Raw genomic sequence first — 23,517 nt, forward strand, 5'->3', positions numbered from 1 at the left:
CCCAAGAAGTATTTGTGGACCTCTCCATGTTCTCCAGTGTATGGTATGTCTCTGGCACAAAGTATAGAATTGCTATTATCCACGGTTTCATGTATCTACGAAGTCTTGGAATGTATCACTTGTGTGCTGAGATTGTGGACAGGAACCTCTTTTTGAGTATCTTATAACAGCAACCTGATAGCAAATTAGGAGCACAAGAACTGTACTTCATTGTGAGTGAAAATTCAATAACACATCTCTTTTAAGGTCCTTTGTACCCTCACAAGTAAGTTGGGGACAGTGACAACCTCTCACAAGGGCTCTCTTCACACCTCCATTTTCCTTTCTTGTTATCTTAAAGAGATTACATCGCACATTTAAGCAATATTCAGCACTAAATTAACCCACACTACTTGGACCACATTAACTCGATGAGACAGTTTTATGTACATCACACTTCTGACCCTATCAAGAAACGTAGTTATCACAGCATGATAATGATACTATACCTTACTGAACTCATTCTAAGAACAACATCAGCAAAGTTGAAATTTGGCTTTTAAAATGACCTCAGTTGATACCAATAAAGTAGCATGGCTTCTTATTAGACTTCATGCATATGTAAGTTAGACTGGGAACAATCCACTAGAAAATTTCCCCTACACAAGGTCTCATTAAAATGAACAAGAACTCTAACAAACTTTAATACAGCTCAGAGGTGGTTTCACCAGTTCTTTCTTCTGAAATACAGTCTGTTTCCTATCCAAGAAATAACCAGAGCTGACTCTGCTTAGCTTCTAAGATCAGACAGGCATTGAGGTCTTTACGATGGTGGGTTTTTCATTTTTACCCTATTAGAGTTTCCTTTTTGGAAAGTCTCATTGTGCTTTGAAAAAATTCTCTGTCTTCCTGAGCATGCCTGTGTCTCCTCCTTGTTTCTCAGTGGCCTCATTTTGGTTCCATTCCCATCAGCATTCACAATATGAATTTGCTAACAACATTATCACCTTCCACTTCTGGCAAACCCTTTTGTTCCATTTGCAGAAAAGATACTTCTCGGTATTCTGAAAACATTAAATACAGAACCCTGTACTTTAACAATTCAAATACATAAAAAGAAATAGCGAATATAAAATGTGCCATTTATTCACAGTGATAGCTAAAAATGGTTACAGAAAGCTTTTTTAAGCACACATACTTATTTTACATCAGAATTCACAAAACAAAGGAGATAATGCTGTGCCCAAATCAGACACCAGATTCCTTTTCACACCTTGTAAGTGATATATTCTGGGACACAAACTATGCCAGAGCCAGAACATTTGTGCATTTTCCAAGCTGGCTCTGGCTAGCGTTACATTCATTTCATCTCCTTGCCTTTTTTTCTCTCAGAATCTTTTTGCTTTCCTCCCTTCTTCTCTTGTTCACTGGGTTCCGGGGATCATAAATTTCAAAAGTGTCTTCATCTTGCACACTTGCATCTTTAACTTTTCTGGTTTTGTCCTCAAAATGGAGCACATGGGACATCCTGTTCGGGGGGAAAAGAAAAATATAAGTTTTAACATTGTTAAAAGATAGCTATGATAATATGAAGCAATCAATCATGTGCACACCAGTATCCCAAAAACTAATGTTAAAGATTATTTTTTAAAAATCTCTTTTAACTAATTATATTTAATATGTTTTAGGTGATATAGTTTGTTTGTTTGTTTTTAGCTCTTTAGCTCTGAGATCATTCGGATACAGGATGGGGTATAAATATTTCAATTAAAAATACATTGTTAATTCCAAAATATTGGAGCCTCCAGTGGCGTGGCGGGTTAAACTGCAGAGCTGCTGAACTTGCTGACTGAAAGATCAGTGGTTTGAATTTGGGGAGTGGGGTGAGCTCTTGCTGTTAGCCCCAGCTTCTGCCAACCTAGCAGTTTGAAAACAGAAGTATGGTTAGCTCTTATATTGCTGTCATATTTCATATTCATTTTAACTGTATGACTTTGTTCTATCTTGTATTCCAATTGTTTTTATGTTTCTTTTTCATATGGTGCTGATTGATATATTATAAACTGGCAAACATGTTTTTTTTAAAAAAAATCTTATCCTGCTGATCAAAGCTTCCACCAAAAATATTGACTATTTTACTGTTTTATTCAAGTTCTATGTATATATTTTAATACAATTTTGAGACAGGATGATGCAGGATGATAGTTTCACAAAGCTAGCCCACATTTATGGGTATTAACACTCATGTGCTAGGAAAGGGCACTTTAGCCCTCCTAGAGTCATTTTGTGGCATCTTTCAGTGCACTAGAATTCTTGTTGGAATTAGAAAATACCCCCAATACAATTTTAACCCTGTTATGTGAGAGATAAAAGTCACTCTAAAGCAGGGGTCCCCAAACTTTTGAAGCCGAGGGCCGGTCCACAATCCTTCAGACTGTTGAGGGGCCGAATTATCACTTGAAAAAAAAAAACGAACAAATTCCTATGCACACTGCATATGTCTTATTTATAGTGCAATACAACAATAACAAAGAACAATACAATATTTAAAAATGAAAACAATTTTAATCATCATAAACCTATCAGGATTTCAATGGAAAGTGTGGGCCTGCTTCTGGCTAATGAGATAGTCAAGTTAAGTAGGATTGTTGTTGTTGTTGTGTGCCTTCAAGTCATTTCAGACTCTGGGCGAGCCTAAGTCTAAAATTATTTATTTATTCATTTACTACATTTATTTATTACATTTATATCCCATCCTTCTCACCCCGAAAGGGACTCAGAGCAGCTGTATGTACATACAATATATTATATTATTAACATAGCACAATATTAGCATTATATATTACTATATTGAACTATACCACTATACTGTAATATTATATGTAAAATATAACATATAATTAATATTATTATATGGTATTATTAGTATTATATTGTATAACATTATAATATTATTGTCACTATTATATGTATATACAATATATTATATTATTAAAAATGATATAAAATATTATATTATAAAACTGAGGGTGGGGGCCAGGTAAATGACCTGGGAGGGCCGCATCTGGCCCCCGGGCCTTAGTTTGGGGACCCCTGCTCTAAAGAATCTCTGAAAGCAACAAGAAACTAATTCTATCAGAGGTCTCACAAATACATTTATCCTTTTATCAAATAACTTCCTTCTTAATCGCATTGTGTGTTCAAGTATGCAGTAAAAACGGGGTTACTACTTAAAACTCCTCTCTTGGCATAAAATATAAGCTCTTTCAGATGATAGACCTTACAATCAATGTGTATGCATAATAAGTTTGGATTGTTTTAAAAACTATATCAGTCTGAAGATAATTCTTTCTTTTATTTCATATCTTTACCATGTTTGTACTAACTCCAATTAATTGAGTTCTCAATGGCATGGAGATTATCAACATGGGTGGGAACCTTAGCTATCTTGCCTTGGCTTTTAAGTGCCAGGAAAGCCTGGAACGGATCAACATATCAACTCGGGCTTTATTAGTAGGTGCAGCTCACATACTGGAAGAACATTCTCCACTTTCTGAAAAGGAAACTCCTCCCCTTCACTTTTCACACTAATAACAGGTTTAAGAATCGTAAACCAAGGTCTTTTCCCTTATGGAGAAATCCAACACTTTCCCATATCATAACATGCAACTGAATGTGGTTTTCCTTAAATCCTGTGGGATTAATACTTTTCACTGACACTATAAGAATTAGATGAAAACTCTACTTTTTGCCCTCTAGTTATGAGATTCTGGCTTTCCATTATCAGTAGACATTCTGAAATATTAAATATAAAGCAAGTTTAATTTAATACTTCATTGTTTTTTGTTGTTCATTTGTTTTTGATATTTTTCCTATAATTGAATTGTTTTGTTTTAATATTGTAAATTGTACTTAAAATATTCAAAAACTGAAGCTCACATTTTTGAAATAAATAAAAATTTCTGTATTGGGCTTTTTTTATTTTTAATACTTTTATTGTTTGCTGGTGACCTAGTAATGTTGGATGTCACCCAGGATATCATACTGTGAGAAATGAAGAACCAACAAATAAACAACCAACAAAAAAATTTAAGCAATCACCTATTAGTAAAGAGAATATCTTTTTGTAGGCTACTTCAGAAGAATATAGATTTGTTATTTCCAGCACACTGTGCTGTGTATCTCGATTTATGTCACTTACTATCACAACAAAAATTCTTTAGTTTTATCAGTTTTAATACATTCAACAGTGAATGACTATAGGAACAACCTGGTTTATGTTTGTGGATTATGCGATCAATTATTATTGTATGGCTTTTAAATGTTTTATTTGTGTTCTATTATTTTTTAAAATGTCTTTTAATGCTGTATTGTTGCCAAGGCATCAAATAGCTGCCTTCTATGTAAAGCTGCCTTGAGTCCCCTTTGGGGTAGAGAAAGGCGGGATAGAAATATCGTAAATAAATCAATAATAAATCCTTCCCTTTTTCAAACTAAAATTAAGTCTAAGACGTTTTTCTGCTTACTAAGTTCCGAACAGGAACAACGAGAGTATGGCTTCATAAGAATTAGCAAGGACTGGTTCATAACAATGTTTGCAAAGATGGATCTAAAATGATCCTCCCAAACCTGAGCTGGAACAACAGAACTTGGAGTTCAGGATCGAGCATAAAGGGCCTAAGACAAGTTGTCAAAAAGATTTTGCAGCATTATTATTATTATTATTATTATTATTATTATTATTATTATTATTATGTTTATTTATACCCCACCTTTTCTTTCCACAAGAAGACTCAAAGTGGCTTACTTTAAAACCATTTCAATACAATTTAAAATCTACAAATATACAAATATTAAAACAGAATAGAATATCATTGGTATTTTAAAAATTCAGTTAAAATCATAAAAACATATTCCATCTAAAAATCACAGCAGTCCTTAACTTAATCTTTAAAACCTTCTCCTTTCAAAGCCTGCCTGAATAAAAAAATAGCCTGCCAGTGGAAGGACAGCAGGGAGAGGGCCGTTCTGGTTTATCAAATTAGGGATTTCAGCAAAAGTGACTATGAGTTAAGTTCACACTGTCACTTTTTACGAGCCAGTAGGATCTTGTACTCCTTTTCCAACTGAAAAGAAGAAGAAAGATGGTGTGACTCATATTTTCTATATACAATGTATGAGTTTCTATTTCAGTAGTTCCCAACCTTTGGGCCTCCAGGGGTTTTGGACTTCAGCTCCCACAGTTCCTAACAGCTGGTGAGCTGGCTGGAATTTCTAGGAGTTGAAGTCGAAAACACCTGGAGGCCCAAAGATTGGGAACCACTGATCTATATGGATGGAAAGGAGGGAAGAGAAGGTGGGTCGAACATCCTTCTTCAATCTTGTACCACCAGGAGACCCTCATTGTCCTGTTCACATGCAGCAGAGCCCTATTTGCTTAGGGTGTTCCAGTCAAACCATCACACCTCTGCTGGTCCTCCTCCCTCAAAAAATCCCACCTAGATTTTTGTTGCAAGATATGCATCAAGGAGATGCTAGGGTTGTTGCTCAACATCAAAAGGGGTGGCAGTCCTAAACAGTTTGGGAGCCACTGCTCTAGAGTTAATGCAAACATTAAAGCTCCTGTTGAAATACTGATGAGATTCATTGGATTGATTTGGGGAAGAGGGAAAAGGATGATTATCTAAGGTTGCTAGAGGCAATAAATTTTTGTGAGGTCGGAGATGCTAGGTTTGTTGAAGAGCTAAGCAGTATTTCTAATTGAGCACCAACGTATGTTAGTGTCCGTGCAGAACAAGCAATCAGCTATTAAGCAATAGGTCTGTGTAATTAAAAGTTAGAAGCAAGCAGTAAAGAATTAAAATTATAAAAATATCAGGAAGATACAATGAAACCATAAAATTACAGAGTATTAAACAATTAAACACAGTGACAAAATCAAATAAACCGCAGAGTTTGTGGAAGAGCTACTACCTCCACCACAATCTTGGAATCTTCTCCACTGAAGAGTAAGAGTGTCTACATTGTACAATTCTAATAGTCCAGATTAGTTACAATAGCAATTAGAATAGTTAGAAATAAACACACAGGTACCTTAGCTTGATTTCTGTTTCCTAGAGTATCTTTTCAGGCTACATTGCAAACCACATTCAATTCAACATTATATGGTTGGTCATCCAATAGAAAAAGGAAAGAAAAAAGATTGTACATTTCTGACCAGTTGGCATATCCAAGAAAACTATTTTGGAACAATTCCAGGAGCTGTACACCAAAAAAAGGAACAGTTTCAACATTGTCAATTGGGTATGCTTAAGGTTCTTCTTTGAATATCAAGGTTTGTAGTGGAAGCATTCATATTAAGCAAATGTTCTTAAAACACGGGCAATATTTTTTTAAAGTTATTACCAATCTTAAGAGCTTGTCAGTATTTCACATTTTTGTCCTTTATGGCTTGAATTTATCTCCAGAAGTTGTCAGTTTATGGTTCCAGTAAATATGACTGAACCATTTTGTATGTACGTGCCTTCAAATCACCTGTCCATACATTGCAACCCAATGAATTTCACAGGATTTTCTTAGGCAAGGAACACTCAAGAGGTGGTTTTGCCAGTTCCTTTCTCTGGAAAGTAGCCTAAAGCACCTGGTATCTTTCACAACTTACAAAAGCTCTGTTGCCACCTCTGAGCCAATTCAGCCTGCTCAGGAAGGGAAACAGTGGAGTGGGTGGCATACCAACCGGATTCCTGTTCCTGGCATTTGCCAAATGGCACGTTTGAAACTGTTCTGCTGAAGGATAACAGCAGGATCTCTTGAGTAGACCAATATGAGCAGATATGGCCTTATGAGTTGGTGGGCCTGAACTAGATGGACCACTCCACTGAGTACCAGATCTTTCAATGTATGGCTACGAAAACAGGAAAGGTAAGATAACAAGGAAAACAGGAAGAACAGACATACAGAGTCAATCTGGACAGGTTATATGTACTGAACAGAACTGCAGGGAAGCCACAAAAATTGCCATACTGATTCAAAGCAAGTAGCACAAGGAGCCCATAGCTGCCTATACTGTGGAATGGAGTGCCTGCTTTCCATTACCACCACAAGCACCACCACCACCACTTTATTTATATCTTGCTTTTCTCCCAGACTGTGACTCCAGGCAGCTTACACAAACCTGCAAAAAACTTATACAATGTACAATAAAAGCACAAAACATTAAAAACATACAAAAGGTGGATATAAAACAGTATAAATTAACAGCAGAATTAAAACCCAATTGAATCAATCAATTTCTAAACACTTTCTGGAATAGAAAGGGTTCAACTTATCATGTAAGAGACAACACGAAAGAAACAATTCTAACTTTCCTAGGGAGGAAGTTCCAAAGTGTAGGGCGTTATAGGTCATCACCACCACCACTTTTGAGTTGTTCCTGAAAATAGACTGGCAGCCAGTGGAATTGTTGCAACCTGGGAAGTGTGTGCTCCCTGTAGCTACTAACACTTAGCAACTTTTCTGGATTGCTTTGGGCCAGTTGAAATTTATGAACACTCTTCAAGATAGACCCATGTAGAGTGCATGATAGCAATCTGATTGGGATATAATTAAAGTGTGTGTCACCAGGGCCAAATTAAACATCCCAAGGATTGGTGCAGCTGGCACACTAGATTTAACTGTGCAAAAGCTCTCCTGGCCACTACAAAGACCGGAGTATCCAGGTTTAGGGTTAAACCCTGGAATATATCCAAGCTGCAAACCTATAAATGGACCCCATTAACGACAGATGAAATCCCTACTCCCTGATCAGCCTTTCAACTGACCAAGAGTATCTCAGTCTTGTCTGGATTAAGTTTGAATTCGTTTACCCTCATCCAGTTCATCAGTGTTGAAAAGTTCAGAATTGGAAAAAAAAAAGAATTGAAACAATATCTTTGTATTTCGATGGTAAAGAGGCAGAACTGGATATCATCAGCATGACTCCAAAAACTGGGACAGCCTCTCAAGGAGGATTCATGTATATGTTAAATAGCACTTTAAAAACGCAGATATTGAAGTCAGACAGAATGAGTCTTAGCAATTGCCTGTGAGCTCCGTAACTAATTCTATCTTACATAGTTTGAGGGTAAGCACTATAAAGCACCAACCTGTCTGATGAGAATGAGACAGGAGGGCAGATATTTTTCAAAAGCCAGATACAGAATCCTGATTCCTTTATGATTTCAAACATATAGTACAGACAAGCTGCTTAAAGCTTCACAGGAATTGATGATGGATATAGTTGCTGGAGGCTGTAGGTCTGGGCACCCGCAGTCTACTCATGACCTCAGTTTGCACTCTCCCACTAATGCTTTTCTGGGTTCTGCCTGAACATTAAACATACATGGATGACAGAATGGAATCCAATGTAGCCCTGCGTATCTGAGGCCTTGCAGTAAGGGCTGCCCTTTTCAAATGAGAGCTAATTAGCTGCCTCCCCGCACCCAATTCTGAGAGGTTTCAGAAAGGAAATGAACAGAGATCTTCAGTTTCAGGAGAACCTTGCTTCCTGCCACCGAAATGGGGCCAGTCTGAGCATGTGAGACTCCTCCGAATGATATCATCATCAGGCTGCCAGAAGGACGCTGAACCCTCGCCAACAGACTGCTCGACTAAAACTGAAAAGACAGCCTACAAATGAACAATAAAAAAGTTCTTGCCCTGCTCTATTTTGTATGCCTTCAAACCATATTGAGACTGAAAGCAGGATTGTGATGGTTGCCTAAACAAACTGACACGTGCACAAAACAAAGGCTGGTTATAAATATGCCCCTCTTCCAATGCCAGGATAAACATCATGGGGCAAACAGAAAATGAAAAAACCTACAAATCACTTCCATATTTAAAATCAAATTAGCTTAACATGATTAATCATATTGCAAAGTACACTAAATACATGACTATTGTAAATAATCACTGCTGTATTTTATATGGTATGTCGGGTTTGCTCTGTCAGTATAGTTAAAAAAGGAAACAGCTGGCTTTTAAAACTTTCTGACAGCTGTTGCCATTACTTCCAAAAAAAAAAAATTTAAAAGATTGTCATGCTTCACCTTTCAAAGCTTTGTTTGTTGTATATGCATGTACCTTCAGGGTGTCTATTATCATGTATTTGTTTGTTTGTTTATTTATTTATTTATTTATGCCCTACCTTTCTCACCATGGGGACTCAAGACAGCTAACAACCACACACTTTGGTCCCCATTTAAAACAAAACAAATAAAAAAACAAAAAAACACATAATACAGTGTAGATTTATGTTAAAATACAGCTACAATATAATAAATACCCCTAAAATAGCATATAAAACTCACAATCCCTTTGAGAGTCCCACCCACAACTCCACAGCAGTGTACCCCTTATCCTTCCCCAAATGCCTGCGGACAAAGAAAGGTCTTCACCTGCCTGTGGAAGGCAAACAGGGATGGGGACTTATGGCAAACCCATGAATTTCATTGGGTTTTCTAAGACAAGCACTGGTGATTTTGCCAGTTCCTTCCTTTGAAATACAGCCTACAACACCTGGTATTCATTGTTGGTCTCTCATCCAAATACTAAGCAGAGCCCTGTTCAGCTTCGAAGACCAGACAGGATCTGTTGACTTTTGTTAGGTAGAACCTAAGTATGTTACACCTGGCATTCCACTTTTACAGTATGCCTTTTAAACTTGGTGTTTCTTATTTTTCAGTAAGTAAACATTTGAAAATCTCAAGCCTTGGAAAGAAATTTATTTCAGAACAGTACTAAGCCAAGAGTGCTTGTTTGAACAGAAACTGTGTACTAACCAAACGTGAATGTTTCCAGGTGAGATTAAAACTTGTTTAGGGATTTCTGCATGAGCATCCTTGGGATTGCGGCCTGTCAGATGTCATGGTGGAGCTCAGACTAGGAGCTGTGTTGTTCTCTGCAGTAGTCAAGATCTGGCTGTTACGATGGTACTTTAAGATTTGCAGGTCATCCACTTAACAGATGAAATCCACTAAGTACTGTGTTTGCATACTCCTTACGGTATTAGTTTCAGCAAGACATTTTAAAGGAAAAGTCCAGAACTCATTGCACCTGGGAGACAGGTGATTCTAGCACTTCCCTTAAGCCAGTGGTTCTCAACCTGTGGGTCCCCAGGTGTTTTGGCCTATAACTCTCAGAAATCCCAGCCAGTTTACCAGAGAAAGAGTGGCTGGAGGACGGTCGTCTGCCTACTCAGTAGCTCTGGGTTCTTACCACACCTGATAGTAATGATGGTTTATGGCAGATGATTTCTGGCAGTTATGATGGTTTGTGGCAGTAGTTATCAACCTGTGGGTCCCCAGGTGTTTGGTCTACAACTCCTAGAAATCCCAGTCAGTTTACTAGCTGTTAGGATTTCAGGAGTTGAAGGCCAAAACATCTGGGTTGAGAACCACTGGTTTATGGCATACATGTGAATATGTAAAGGGACCAATGAGAATATGCTTCCTGTTTTATAGTGCCCTCCAATCTATCCTCTCAAAAAGGTCATAAAAGGAGGGAAATGTGTTCTTCTTAAAACAGTTAACCAAAGACTGAGTCACTGAAGTACTAGGCCTGCACACAACAGAGAGAAAATGTTGCAATACTCTTCTTCTCCCATTTGCCCCAGAACCGTAGCACACAAAAGCAGGCAGACAGACAAAACAGACGAGTGAATCCACAGATCAAAGCAAAAGAGGTCTCCTTCCCCAGGAAAAGAAATGTTAGCTGTTCTGGAAGAGTGAACTTGCTGGCACTCTTTTCATATCCAGCAGAGTAGCGGGTGGCACAGGAAGAGGAGAGATAGATGAGAAACAGAAGAGGCCAAGAAGAAAAACAAATTGAGAAAGAAGTATAAAGAATAGAAGAGGATGGAATGAGAAAAGAAAAAAAGAGGTGGGGGAGGGAAGGGCACATGACCAACCAAACTGTAAATATAATGTGAAAAGAAAAGAAAAAATAAGAAAATACTTTGATGAAAGTACGAATACTTGATATAAGTGCAGACATTAAACCAGACCAACTACAATTTGATTTCACTGGCTCAAGACCTCTGAAATCAACAGGATTAAATTTGATTCAAAAAGTAAAATTATGTGAAAAAGAGAACACTTGGAATGAGAGACAATCAACACAAATTACCAGTCTGAAACCTACAGATGATCAGAATTCTCAGTTACATCTTTTGTATCTATCCATTACTCTATTTGGTTCACACTTGGAAATCAACACTGATTTCTCTCTCTTGAATGCATTTGTAAGTTTGGCCTGAGATTCTGTAAATACTAAACTATCGTAAGTAGATTACTTCTTTAGTTTCTTCTGAATACAGCTATTCCATATGGCAAAGGAACCCTACTAAAGGATCTGACTACAATCTTCAGGCTGATCCTCATCTGACATTTAATTTAGGCCTTTTAAGAAGTAAAGTTGTAATTCAGCAGTGTAGAAACACAATACATCCTCCACCACTGCCCTTCATCCTTTCATTTTGACTCATTCCCATAAAAGTTGCACTGAAACAAATGAAGTATTGCACTGAATCAATACTTGGTAGATTGCATGTGGGTGTAAGATCTACAAATCTGAGAGTGTACTTTACAAGTCTAGTGGGAACATCTAATCAATCACAAGAAAGGCGAGAGAGATTTTGGTACAAGACCAAAACTTTGATAAAAAGGCTAATTAGCAGGAAAGCAATGGAGGAAAGATGGATGTTCTGTCTCCATACTCCAAACAATAAAACTAATTACTGAAGAGAGTTCATAAACAAATCTCTCAAGCCCTAAATGAGGTCTCCATAACATTAAAAAATCTCCTCAAGTCTAAAACAATGGAAGTGGATAAATAAATTGCTGATTCCCAAATGCTAGCTAGGAACCCATACAATAGATCACAGTCTTCATCAGCCATCATCAGCTGACAGACCCCCTCAGAGGAGATTTAAGATTTCAGGCATTTCTTTACTGATGTAAGGGAGGGAGGATAGAATGAATGTGCTAATACTTGTTCTTTAGTAATGTTATATTTAGCAGTACACATCTGTAATAAGTAGGTATGATGAAGGGAGAAGTTGTTGGAAGTTACATTACATAAATCATAATACAAAGTCATTACAATAATAGTTAGAACAAGTTATCAACATTAGCCATGGTGGACATCAGACATAATTAAATCATCTTGGAATATTACTGCTGCAGTGTTAGTTAGTCATCACTGTTTATCAACAGTACAAAATGAAAACACTGGATGCTTTCAATGATTTACAGCCCGCAGACTCACAGAATTATGTGCCCATGACATGCTCCAGTTAATTAATGACTCCTATTTGCAGTTCTTTCCGAGACAGAATTCTTTGGACTTCAACAAACAATTTCAAGTTTTGGGAATATTTGGACCAAAAAGATTGATTATAGAACCACCAAAAGAAGCAAAGGCAACCCAGTAAAGGAAGGTTCAAATGCATATAAAAGACAGCAGTAAAGAGTTATAAAACAACCAACTATTTTAACAGAAATGTAATGTCTGTTTTCTAAATAAAAGAGCTAATTTTTTGACCCCAAAATTGGTAGGAACTGAATAGCAAGCACACCAAATTTGATTATGTCAAACTACTGTCAAAGATATTGTCCTGATACAACAGCTGCAGTATTTCCTATGGCTCTATGATTGCGCCAGGAAGGAAGGAAGATACTAAGTCTTGCATCACTGACAATAGTCTGCTCATCATTAAGGAATCTCTAGTTAGATTAGCAAATCCAAAAAGATACTGACTGGTGGAGTGAAGTATGGTACAACTTTATTACAGTGGTGTGAGAATTTTTGCCCATTCTCTTATGTTCTTTGACTCCCACAATGTGGGGAATGAATAATTAAGAAAGACCCCAATGAATGGAAGTCTATCAAGTCAATGGCAAATAAAGTAGTATTTCATTAAAGCATTTATCATGGAGCAGTTATCTAAAGGAGAATTAAAATTGTGTAATATGGTAGTTTGAATGTTGGATGAAGTAAATCCCCACTCAACCATGAAATCATAACAGAACATTAAATATGGAGTTTTTCTAGTTATAAATCACCAAAATTGAGGTTATATTACATGCATTACAGTATTTTCAGTCTCCAACTAGTTACAAAAGACAGCTAAGCATCAGTTACCATTACTGGAAAAAGAAAAGGATAATTCTTAAAGAAAATAAACACAAGAGAGATGGAAATACAACTTCCCCAAAACTATGAAAATTTCTCACTCATCTTGGCTATGCTTCCTAACGTTGCCTGGCACTTTGAATGTGAATTTCCTAATGATGCAGAGCTATGATAATGAAGCACAACTATCCCTTAACAATACGAGCACATTTGAAAGAAGAAAGTCTTTATTCCAACAAAGCTGCGACACACAGACAGTCTTCCTAAACTACCACTATGGAGTAACAGAACTACCAATTAAGTTGAGTAGAAGAAACATTCAAAGAGATACATAATACTGTTTTTCCCAGGCTATCTACGCTACAGTTTCAGAATGCAGTTAAATCTTTATTTCCACAACAAGCCAATTTTTTCAAAATCCAATTATCAACAGTGAAATCTTCTGAACAGGACATAAACAGCAAAGAACAAACAAACAAAAACAAAACACCTCAGGGGTGTTAACCCTTCCCTATGCTATCCAAAGCTAAAAGATAGACAGTATTTTCCGGTGTATAAGATGACTGGGTGTATAAGATGACCCCCAACTTTTCCAGTTATAGAGTTTGGGATATACTTGCCGTATAAAACTACCCTTCTTCCAACGCACACCAAATAAAAAGACTATCAAAGTGATAGTGCAAACACGCCTCTTTCACCCATCTGGCCCACCCTACTATCCTATTACCGTATCTCCATCTCTACCTCTCAGATCTCGCACATATGCACCTGCGCCACTTCACTGCAGTCCTCAGGAGAGAGATTTGAGAGACAGAGAAGGAGGTTTATTAATAGGATACAAGGGTGGGCCAGACGGGTGAAAGAGGCACACAGTGCCGCTCTCTCTATTTCTTCCATACCCTGGGCATCCCGCACGTCTGCAGCTTGCTCCGTCCTTCACATACACCTTCCCCGTGAGGCGCTCCCTCACCTCATCATCGGGACCGTGTCAAGTCTCTTTTTTCCATGAATCCTGATGAGTGGATTTTCTTCTACTGTACTTGTACAGTGCCACCCTTGCTGCTTTCATATGGCCGCCGCATATACTGGGGATGCGGCCATGGCCATTTTTGAGCTCCCCCCACCATATGCAGCAACCACAGATTCTCCAGTCTGGCTCGGAAGTTTCAGCACCCGCCCTATAAGACGACACCGGCATATAAGACAACCCCCGACTTTTGAGAAGATTTTCTAGGGTTAAAAAGTAGTCTTATATGCCAGAAAATACAGTATATTTTTGGCTGGAGTTTCATTCAAAACTTACATGCAAATTCAGCTTAAGAACAAACCTACAGAACCTATCTTTTTTTGTAACTTGGTAACTGCCTGCATATGGTAGTGTAGATAGGCCCTCAGAAGGTTTGAAAACTGTACTTCTTGAAAGCTAGTAATAGTAATAATAATAATAATAATAATAATAATAATAATAATAATAATAATAATAATAATAACTATTTTATTTCTTACCCATCTCCTCATGGCTTGGACCGGGTTACAGCATAGTTAAAATATATCAACATTGTAAAATTTTATAAATATGCATATTAAACGTATTTCTATAAAAGATACATATTAAAACATATTTCTATAAAATACATATTAAAATACACAACAGAGATTAAAACACAGATCACGATTTTAAAATTGGGTTTAAAGTGAGCAAGGCTAGTAATCCATATGATGCAGGGATTCTGCAAACCAATTTAGTTAATTCACGTATATTGAATTTTCATAGGTACCAATGCAGAATTATGATACTTTCTTTTGCTATACCTAGTCAGCTATATATCTGTGCTTTACTGCATAGGCCAGTCTAGGAGAAGAATCAATGCTTTTTTTTTTTGTTGCAGCCTACTTTCTGAAAAAGGGCATATGTGTGAGAACAGCAGAAATATGTTTTAAGGCTTTTGGGGTTATTGGAAAGTAGGTTTTCAGAGTAACTTTCACAGGGCTAAGCTATAGTGTTAGTTCTGTTTATGCACACTTATTTGGATGTACACATATGCCCATGAACATTTTGCTGCATTATATCACCTAATGAACTAAAGGCATATGCAACTAAGCATTTCATTCATCTAGCCTCTCCTGGAAAATGTTTGACTATTTGCAAAAATTGAGTTGATGGCAATGTAACTTTTACTTTGTAAAAGCTGCTCCGAACAGATTTATCTCTCTACCCCAACTCTTTTAAGAGGCCCAAAGTGGTCATTTTGGTCTTAAAACATTCTGAACAACCTGTCTAGTGGGATATTAATGTGTCTATGAAAAGCCAAGCTATCAGAACTCCGCAGCCTTGACACAGGGCTACTAAAAAAATGCGACTGGGTTTTGCAATCACATCAGAAACACAGACATATAAAACCATTATGATTTATGCTTCCAGTATTTCCACTGAGCAAAGCACAGACATGATGCCTTTGTTCTGTCGTTTACAGGAAGAGTTCACACATACACTACAGTTAAAACATTTCCCAAAACTGCCACAGAAACATACTTCAAATGTTTTGATAAAACAGATTAACCAAGCACTTTAAAGAGAACATACCAGTAGTGTAAATGGATATGAGACATGATAATGTGAAGGCCAGATGTCATCCCAGACAGCATACTGATGTACACAAAGTTACAAAGCATGTCTTATAAGGTACAGGAAACCTTTCTTATTGGAGCAGGACAATAATTCAATTAGTCTAATACCCTTGTTGTAGCTCTTATCCTTAAGGCATTCGGCTGACCTCCAGCTCTCAAAGCAGGTAGACAGTAGACCCACATAAGGGGGATAAGAGGAGCTGGCAAACCCAAACAGTTTCAGACGTATTACAGATGACTGCAAGACTTATCTCCCAAAAGACCCAGACAGTTGTGAGGACGTGCTGAGTCTGTCAATCAATCCCTTATCTAGTATAGGCAGTTCTGGTTTTTATGACCACAGCTATTTAAATCTTGGATGGCTGAACATGTAGGTGTCTAGAAATGTGAAAATACAGTATAGTATTCTGGAATATTTTCCAGGCTATTTACCCAAATAATTTCTTAAAGCGCACCCATTCAGGACATGTTTCTCCTTGAAGTGAAAAGCAAAATTGTCATCCTCTCTCTTCACTGTGTAAAAACTGACAGATATTCACACTGGCAGCTTCTTCCACAAAGCATGAGTGCAATAGGGCAAGCTTAGGTGACAGAGAACAGACTGCTCAACACTTCAATTTCTGCTTTCCCGAGACTTTGGCACTATTCCTTGCCCTCCTTATGGTGGCCATTTCACTCTTCATGCCCCGATAGATGTTAACACTCAAGACCTCTTTCAGCCCAAGAAATGTTTAAGTTACTCCAGGTTTATAAGTATATAAAACAGCTATGAAAATCAAACACGTACTGATAACAAATCAGCATTGGCAAGGCCTGTTGCAGAAGTACAGCTAAAGCATCTTCTGAGGAGCCCACTGTAAACATTGCAAAACAGATTAGTGTAAAAAAGCCAATGGGATTTTGGCCTGTATAAATAGGAGTATAGTGTCTAGATCCAAGGAAATCATGCTCCCTTTCTATTTTGCCTTGGTCAGACCACACCTGGAAGACTGTGTTCAATTCTGGGAGAATTAAGGGAGATGTTGACAAGCTGGAATGTGTCCAGAGGAGGGTGACTAAAATAATCAAGGGTCTGGAGAACAAACCCTATGAGGAGTGGCTTAAAGAACTGGGCATGTTTAGCCTGCAGAGAGAAGGCTGAGGGGAGACATGATGGCCATGTATAAATATGTGAGGGGAAGTCATAGGGAGGAGGGAGCAAGCTTGTTTTCTGCTGCCCTGGAGCCTAAGATGTGGAACAATGGCTTCAAACTACAGGAAAGGAGATTCCACTGTGAGGAAGAACTTCCTCACAGTGAGAGCTGTTCAGCAGTGGAACTCTCTGCCCCGGAGTGTGGTAGAGGCTCCATCTTTGGAAGCTTTTAAACAGAGGCTGGATGGCCCTCTGTCAGAGGTGCTTTGAATGCAATTTTCCTGCTTCTTGGCAGGGGGTTGGACTGGATGGCTCGTGAGGCCTCTTCCAATTCTATGATTCTATGAAATGTCTAAAACAGCCAAACCTTTTGGGACTTTAAAGTTAGGGTCGGGACCCACAGTTTAAGAAACAGTGATACAAAGTGTGGTGTATGGATCAAACAATGTGTCCTACATACGGCTGCAATTTGCCAAACAGTGCTTCTATTTTAGTCCCATTTACTTCCACAGAATCCACATTTTTTTCTTCTAGAAGTCTATTGAAATCTTTCCAGGCAGCTCAGAAGGACTGGAACCACCATTTCAGTGTCCCAGCAAAAGTTAATTAATTGTGAGATGGCCTAGCTGACAGAAATTTGCACAGTTTTTTCCTTCAATGAGGAAAAATACGTGTGTATATCTAGCACACTTTCTAGACTTTGTTTCAGCACCCAGCATATAATGAGGAAGTTGATGTCTGGACACAGCTGGAGAGATGGAACACAATATTCCTTTGTTATTATGTCTGCAATTTCCAATTCTATAAAGATTTCCATTTATTGCATATACTGCTATACACCTCTACATTTTCTGTATGAAATTCAATCTTTACATGCTCAAAGTAAACAAGAAACAGAATCTTAAAGGTCACATCCCTATTTCAAACAAAAACAAAATGTAAGACAAACAGTTTTTGCAACACAAGAAACTTTTGGTAGCATTAATAAAAACGACAATGTTGGCAGAAGAATTTTGAAGACATTATGTAATAGTCCCCCCTTCTTTCTCTCTCCTTCCCTCCGGAAAAAAATTAACCAATCAAGGATTCCGCACTGCACTGAAATGTAGTTAAGGAAGTTATTTACTTTGGTGGTTTTTAAACAGAGGCGGAATGGCCATTTGTCATGAATGCTTTGAGAGTGTGTTTTTGCATGACAGGGGGTTAAGGCTGGATGGTCCTTGGGTTCTCTTCCAATTTTATGATTTTATGACTATAGTGGTGTGATGTCTCATGGGCCTTGTAGTCCCGTTCCTAGTTCTATTGTGGCAGACGAGGAGGAAAACATGGGATTTCCACCGGTTCAGCTTGAATCGGAGCCTCTCCACCTGGAGGATGTTTGTCCTCAGGAAGTTAACCAAACAAGCCTTGGGCAGAATTCTCCCCCGTTTTCCCGAAAGGACAATTATAATAGAGATAGAGGAGTCAGGGAGGCTAATCGCCAGAGTCTCAGAATCGCTGCCAAACAACTAGCTGATTAGGTCTGCTTCCCTTGGGAAATTCTAAGGAGTCATGCATCTGGACAGAGTTGGGTTTCGCTTCTTGTTCTCCAGGGAAAGTGTTCTGTTGGCAGGAAAACAAGACCCTATATAGGGGTTTTGCCGCAAGGGGAACCTTGCGGAGTCAATTGATCAGCTTGAGAGAGAGATCGTGTGTGGACTTCGTATTCCTTGTTCCCTGCTTCCCGGATCTAGTTTCAAGTCTTGCCTTGTCTCACGTTTTGCCACGGACCTTGTTTCATGCTTCAAGTTGCCACGTTTCAAGTCTTTGATCCAGCCAAGAATCAAGCTTAAGTTCCAGCCTTGTTGTCAAGCTTCCCCACACTATTGCTTGGCAAAGTGTGTGTTTCGGTTAATGGATTATAACTTTGAACTCTAATATCTTATATTGGACATTATTTTCCTGGACTATATTTGGCCTTTCCTGAAAGGTCTGCTTCTGAACTATATTCTTCACTTGTTTTTATTGACTTTATATAATTCTTTAATAAAGATATTAGATAGAATCTGGTCTCTGCGCATGGTTATTGGTGCTCTGTAGCCTGGGTCCTGACAGTTTGACTCCGCCACTCTAAGCACCAATTAACCTAAGGCCAGAATGTCTACAGGAACCGGGGCGGATGCCCAACCACTCAGCTACACCTTTTCCCGGGAAGAATTTGACCGGATCCGAGATACTCTCCGAACACAGGAGGGAGAAATACGGGGCTTGAAGGAACGTGGTGTGCGCCTTCCTGCCCTAGCGTTACCAACCAAGTTTTCTGGAGAAGCCTCCAAGGTTCACGTTTTCCATCGCCAGTGCCAGGCGTACTTAGAAGCCCGCCAAGCCGAATTTCCTCAAGAAGATGTCAAAGTGGCGTGGATCTACAGTCTCCTAGATGGGCCTGCGGCCAATTGGGCGACGGCGCTGTTTGATGTGGGTTCCATGCACCTAAGCACTGCACAAAGTTTTTTGAATAACCTTAGAAAAACCTGGGGTATCGAGGACAACGAGGAGGCGGCCGGCCATAAACTCCGGCGACTATTCCAAGGGGACAGGCCGTTGTCCCGGTACATAGCCGAGTTCCGGGTGTTGGCTCAGAACACCGGTTGGAACGATATAGCCCTCAGAGGACAATTTCGTGAGGGTCTTAACTTCGAGATGCAGGAAGAAATCTCTAAGGTGGATCCTCCAGAGACTCTTGAGAGACTCATCAACCATTGCTCACGAGCCGAAGCCCTGCTTGCCAACAAAAAACAGTGGCTCCGAGGCCAGAGTGGAAGAGCCGGGGTAAAACCCTCCGCTTCTACCAGTATTCAGCCACGTCCAGTATGGAGATCCCCACCACCAGCCCCAAACCCCATGGGAAGCGAGGAGGAGCCGATGCAGTTGGGCAATGTGCGCCCCAGACTAGATGATGCTGAAAAGGCCCGCCGCCAACGTTTGAATCTGTGTTGGTACTGCGGGAATGGGGGCCACTTCGCCAGAGAATGCCCAGCCAAAGGAAAACCCACCGCCCGCCTGGCGGCGGCGTCTTCCGCGGAGCCAGAGGCGACCGTGGCGGCTAGAGCCAAGCCGGCGGGGGAAGCCAGCGATCGGGCATAGAGGGGCTCGACAACCCGGTCAAAAACCCCACTCAAGAGCCGCAAACCGGGGTCCTATTTTTTCTGGTGGTTACGCTGTGGTCGGTGAAAAAGGGACCCGTCGTGATCCATGCCATGATAGACTCAGGGGCAACAAACAATTTCATCGACAGAGAGTATGCCGACTCTCTGGGATTACAATATCACGATTTCAAGAAAGCCCGGGTGGTGCAGGCTATAGATGGCCGTCCCCTAAAGACGGGTCCAGTAAGCCAATGGACTGAACCCACCAGAATGTGGATAAGGGAACACATGGAAGAGATTTCCTTCTTCGTTACCGAGGTGCCCCACTTCCCTGTGATTTTGGGAATTCCATGGCTGACACTCCACGACCCAAACATCTCCTGGTCCAACAGAGAATTACAGTTTGCCTCAAGATATTGCCAAAACCATTGTCTAGTAGCCAAGGTCTGCCATGCCACAGACACTGAGCCCATCATCACCTTGCCCAAGAAATATTCAGACTTTTGGGACGTTTTCAATGAAAAGGAAGCCGAGAAACTACCCCCACATAGACCCTACGACTGTGCCATTGACCTGGTGGAGGGGGCCCCAATTCCGCGAGGACACCTCTACTCCCTGACTGAACCAGAGCAAGAAGCTCTCAGGGAGTTCATAGAGTCAAACCTCCATAAGGGGTTCATCCGACCCTCTCAATCCCCAGCAGCTTCCCCAGTGATGTTTGTGAAAAAGAAGTCAGGGGACCTACGCTTGGTAGTGGACTATAGAGCATTAAACAATATCACGAAGCGGAATCGTTACCCCCTGCCTTTGATCTCGGACCTATTAGACCGGCTCCGAGGGGCCAAGGTTTACACCAAGTTGGATCTCCGGGGGGCTTACAATTTAGTTCGCAGCAGAGAAGGGGACGAATGGAAAACCGCCTTCCAGACCAAATTCGGATTATTTGAGTCCCTAGTCATGAATTACGGATTATCCGGAGCTCCCGCAACGTTCCAGCATTTTGTCAACGATATCTTCCAGGATTATCTAGATCGGTTCTTGATCATATATTTGGACGATTTTTTGGTGTTTTCTAGATCACAATCGGAACACGAGCAACACGTCAGAATGGTGCTACAACGATTGCGGGATCATGGACTATATGCCAAGTTAGAAAAATGCGCCTTTGATCTACAAGAGGTAGACTTCCTGGGATACCGCGTCTCGCCACTAGGGCTCTCCATGGACCCGGCAAAGGTTTCAGCAGTATTGGAATGGCGGGCGCCAACCAACAAGAAGGAAGTGCAACGCTTCTTGGGGTTTGCAAACTACTACCGCAAATTCATCCCAGACTTCGCCCGCTGGTCTGACCCAATCATCAGCTACATCCGTGGGAAACAGCCTTTCCGCTGGACGGAGCAAGCAGAGAAAGGGTTCCAGCAACTAAAGAAGTTATTCACGACCCAGCCAATTCTACAGCACCCTGATCCTAAAACCCCTTTTGTTGTGCAGGCTGACGCCTCTGATGTGGCAATTGGGGCTATACTCATGCAACCAGTGGGAGAACATCTTCATCCTTGTGCCTATTACTCCCGTCAACTAACAGCCCCAGAGAGAAATTACACTATTTGGGAGAAAGAACTTTTGGCCATAAAGGCAGCCTTTGAAAATTGGAGACATTGGTTAGAAGGGGCCAAATTTCCCATTGAGGTTCATACTGATCATCAAAATTTGGAACACCTAAGGACCGCACGAAAGCTAAATCAAAGGCAGCAGTGCTGGGCTTTATTCTTTGAACGTTTTGACTTCCAGATCCATTATGTAACCCCGGCTCAGACCAAACAGGCAGATGCTCTATCACGGAAACCAGAGTATGCTGCAGGACGCGGAGAGACCTCCGAATCTCGATTGCTGCAGCCCGAAAACTTTGCCACGCTCACAGTGGGAAACACCAAATCCACTTCAATTGAACCAACTCCCTCTACTCCAGGACCCCTTTGCGCTCAAGAAATTAGAGCCAGTCAGCAGGCAGATGCCTGGGCTCAAGAACAGATTCGCCAAGGACTACGTTTCCCTTTCTCACTTAAGGATGGGCTACTATGCTACAGGAATCATGTTTACATCCCTCCAGGTCCAGGCAGAGAAAAGGCACTTCATCTGTGTCATGACTGCAAGCCAGCAGGGCATTTTGGACTTTTTAAAACCATGCACTTGATCCTACGAGATTTCTGGTGGCCCAAGATCCGCAAGGATGTGGAGAAATATGTCAATACCTGCCCGGTATGTCAGCGTTCCAAGACAAGAAGGGAGAAGCCGTCAGGGCTACTGCATCCCCTTCCTACTCCATCTCGCCCATGGGAGATAATTTCCGCAGATTTTATCACTGACCTACCACCCTCCCTTGGATTTACCACGATACTAGTGGTGGTGGACCTTTTTACCAAGTTGGCCCATTTCATTCCCTGCGATGGTCTCCCCACGGCCAAAGAGACTGCAGATTTATTCCTCCAACATGTTTTCCGACTACACGGATTGCCCAAGAGTTTAGTCACTGACCGTGGATCTCAATTCACCTCTCGTTTCTGGAAAGCACTACAGAAACTATTGGGCATAGACTCTCGTTTATCTTCAGCTCACCATCCCCAAACGGATGGGCAAACTGAGCGCACCAATGCCACTTTGGAACAATACCTTCGCTGTTATGTAAACTATCAACAGGACAATTGGGCTTCCCTATTACCTCTATCGGAGTTTGCTTACAACAATGGTGTCCAGGCTTCAACTAAAGATACCCCGTTCTTTGCAAACTACGGCTTCCATCCGCGTTTCTTCCCTTCTGTCATTGAATCTTCAGAAGTCCCTGCAGCGGAGGACTGGCTGCAAGAACTCACAGCGGTGCAACAACTCTTGCACCAACAACTGGATCAAGCCAAGGAGGACTATAAACGCCATGCTGACGGCCATCGCCAGCCGGGCCCTGAGATCAAGGTAGGAGATCGGGTTCTGTTGTCCACTCGCTTTTTGCCCTCCCACCGTCCTTGCCGGAAGTTAGATGCCCGTTTCATTGGTCCCTACCCAGTGGTGGCGCAACTTAACCCCGTGACTTTCAAACTCCAACTGCCGCGCTCCATGCACATTCATCCGGTGTTTCATCGTTCCCTGCTCCTTCCGGCGGATGGGGTACGCCCTGATGTGGACCGGCCGGCCCCCGCCCCTGTTTCGGTGGACGGGGAGGAGGAATTCGAGGTTCAGGACATTTTGGATTCTCGCTTTCATCGCCGCCGCCTTCAGTATCTCATTGACTGGGTGGGTTTTGGCCCCGAAGAACGCTCTTGGGAAGACGCTTCCACGGTCCATGCCCCCGACTTAGTTTGCCGCTTCCATCAAGCCTACCCTGCCAAGCCGCGGCCCCGCGACTCGAGGAGAGGGGCCATGTTGGAGAGGGGCCTTGAGGGGGAGGATAGTGTGATGTCTCATGGGCCTTGTAGTCCCGTTCCTAGT

At 40.7% G+C, this 23,517-nt stretch overlaps 1 protein-coding gene across 2 annotated transcripts in view; it reads right to left on the reverse strand.

Annotated features, from left to right (window-relative positions):
• Positions 1 to 1,100: 1,100 nt before the first annotated feature.
• The window catches only part of cwc27 (CWC27 spliceosome associated cyclophilin), a 168,149-nt gene continuing 145,732 nt past the window's right edge, over positions 1,101 to 23,517 (reverse strand). The window contains exon 14 of one of the 2 annotated variants that reach the window (XM_062972383.1): positions 1,101 to 1,507. In XM_062972383.1, the coding sequence (XP_062828453.1) occupies positions 1,345 to 1,507 (163 nt within the window). In that variant the 3' untranslated portion in view covers positions 1,101 to 1,344. The remainder of the gene's footprint in view (positions 1,508 to 23,517) is intronic. The other variant, XM_062972384.1, reaches the window with a different exon arrangement.

The sequence above is a fragment of the Anolis carolinensis genome, chromosome 2 (genome assembly GCF_035594765.1).
Source record: "Anolis carolinensis isolate JA03-04 chromosome 2, rAnoCar3.1.pri, whole genome shotgun sequence".
Taxonomy (NCBI): domain Eukaryota; kingdom Metazoa; phylum Chordata; class Lepidosauria; order Squamata; family Dactyloidae; genus Anolis; species Anolis carolinensis.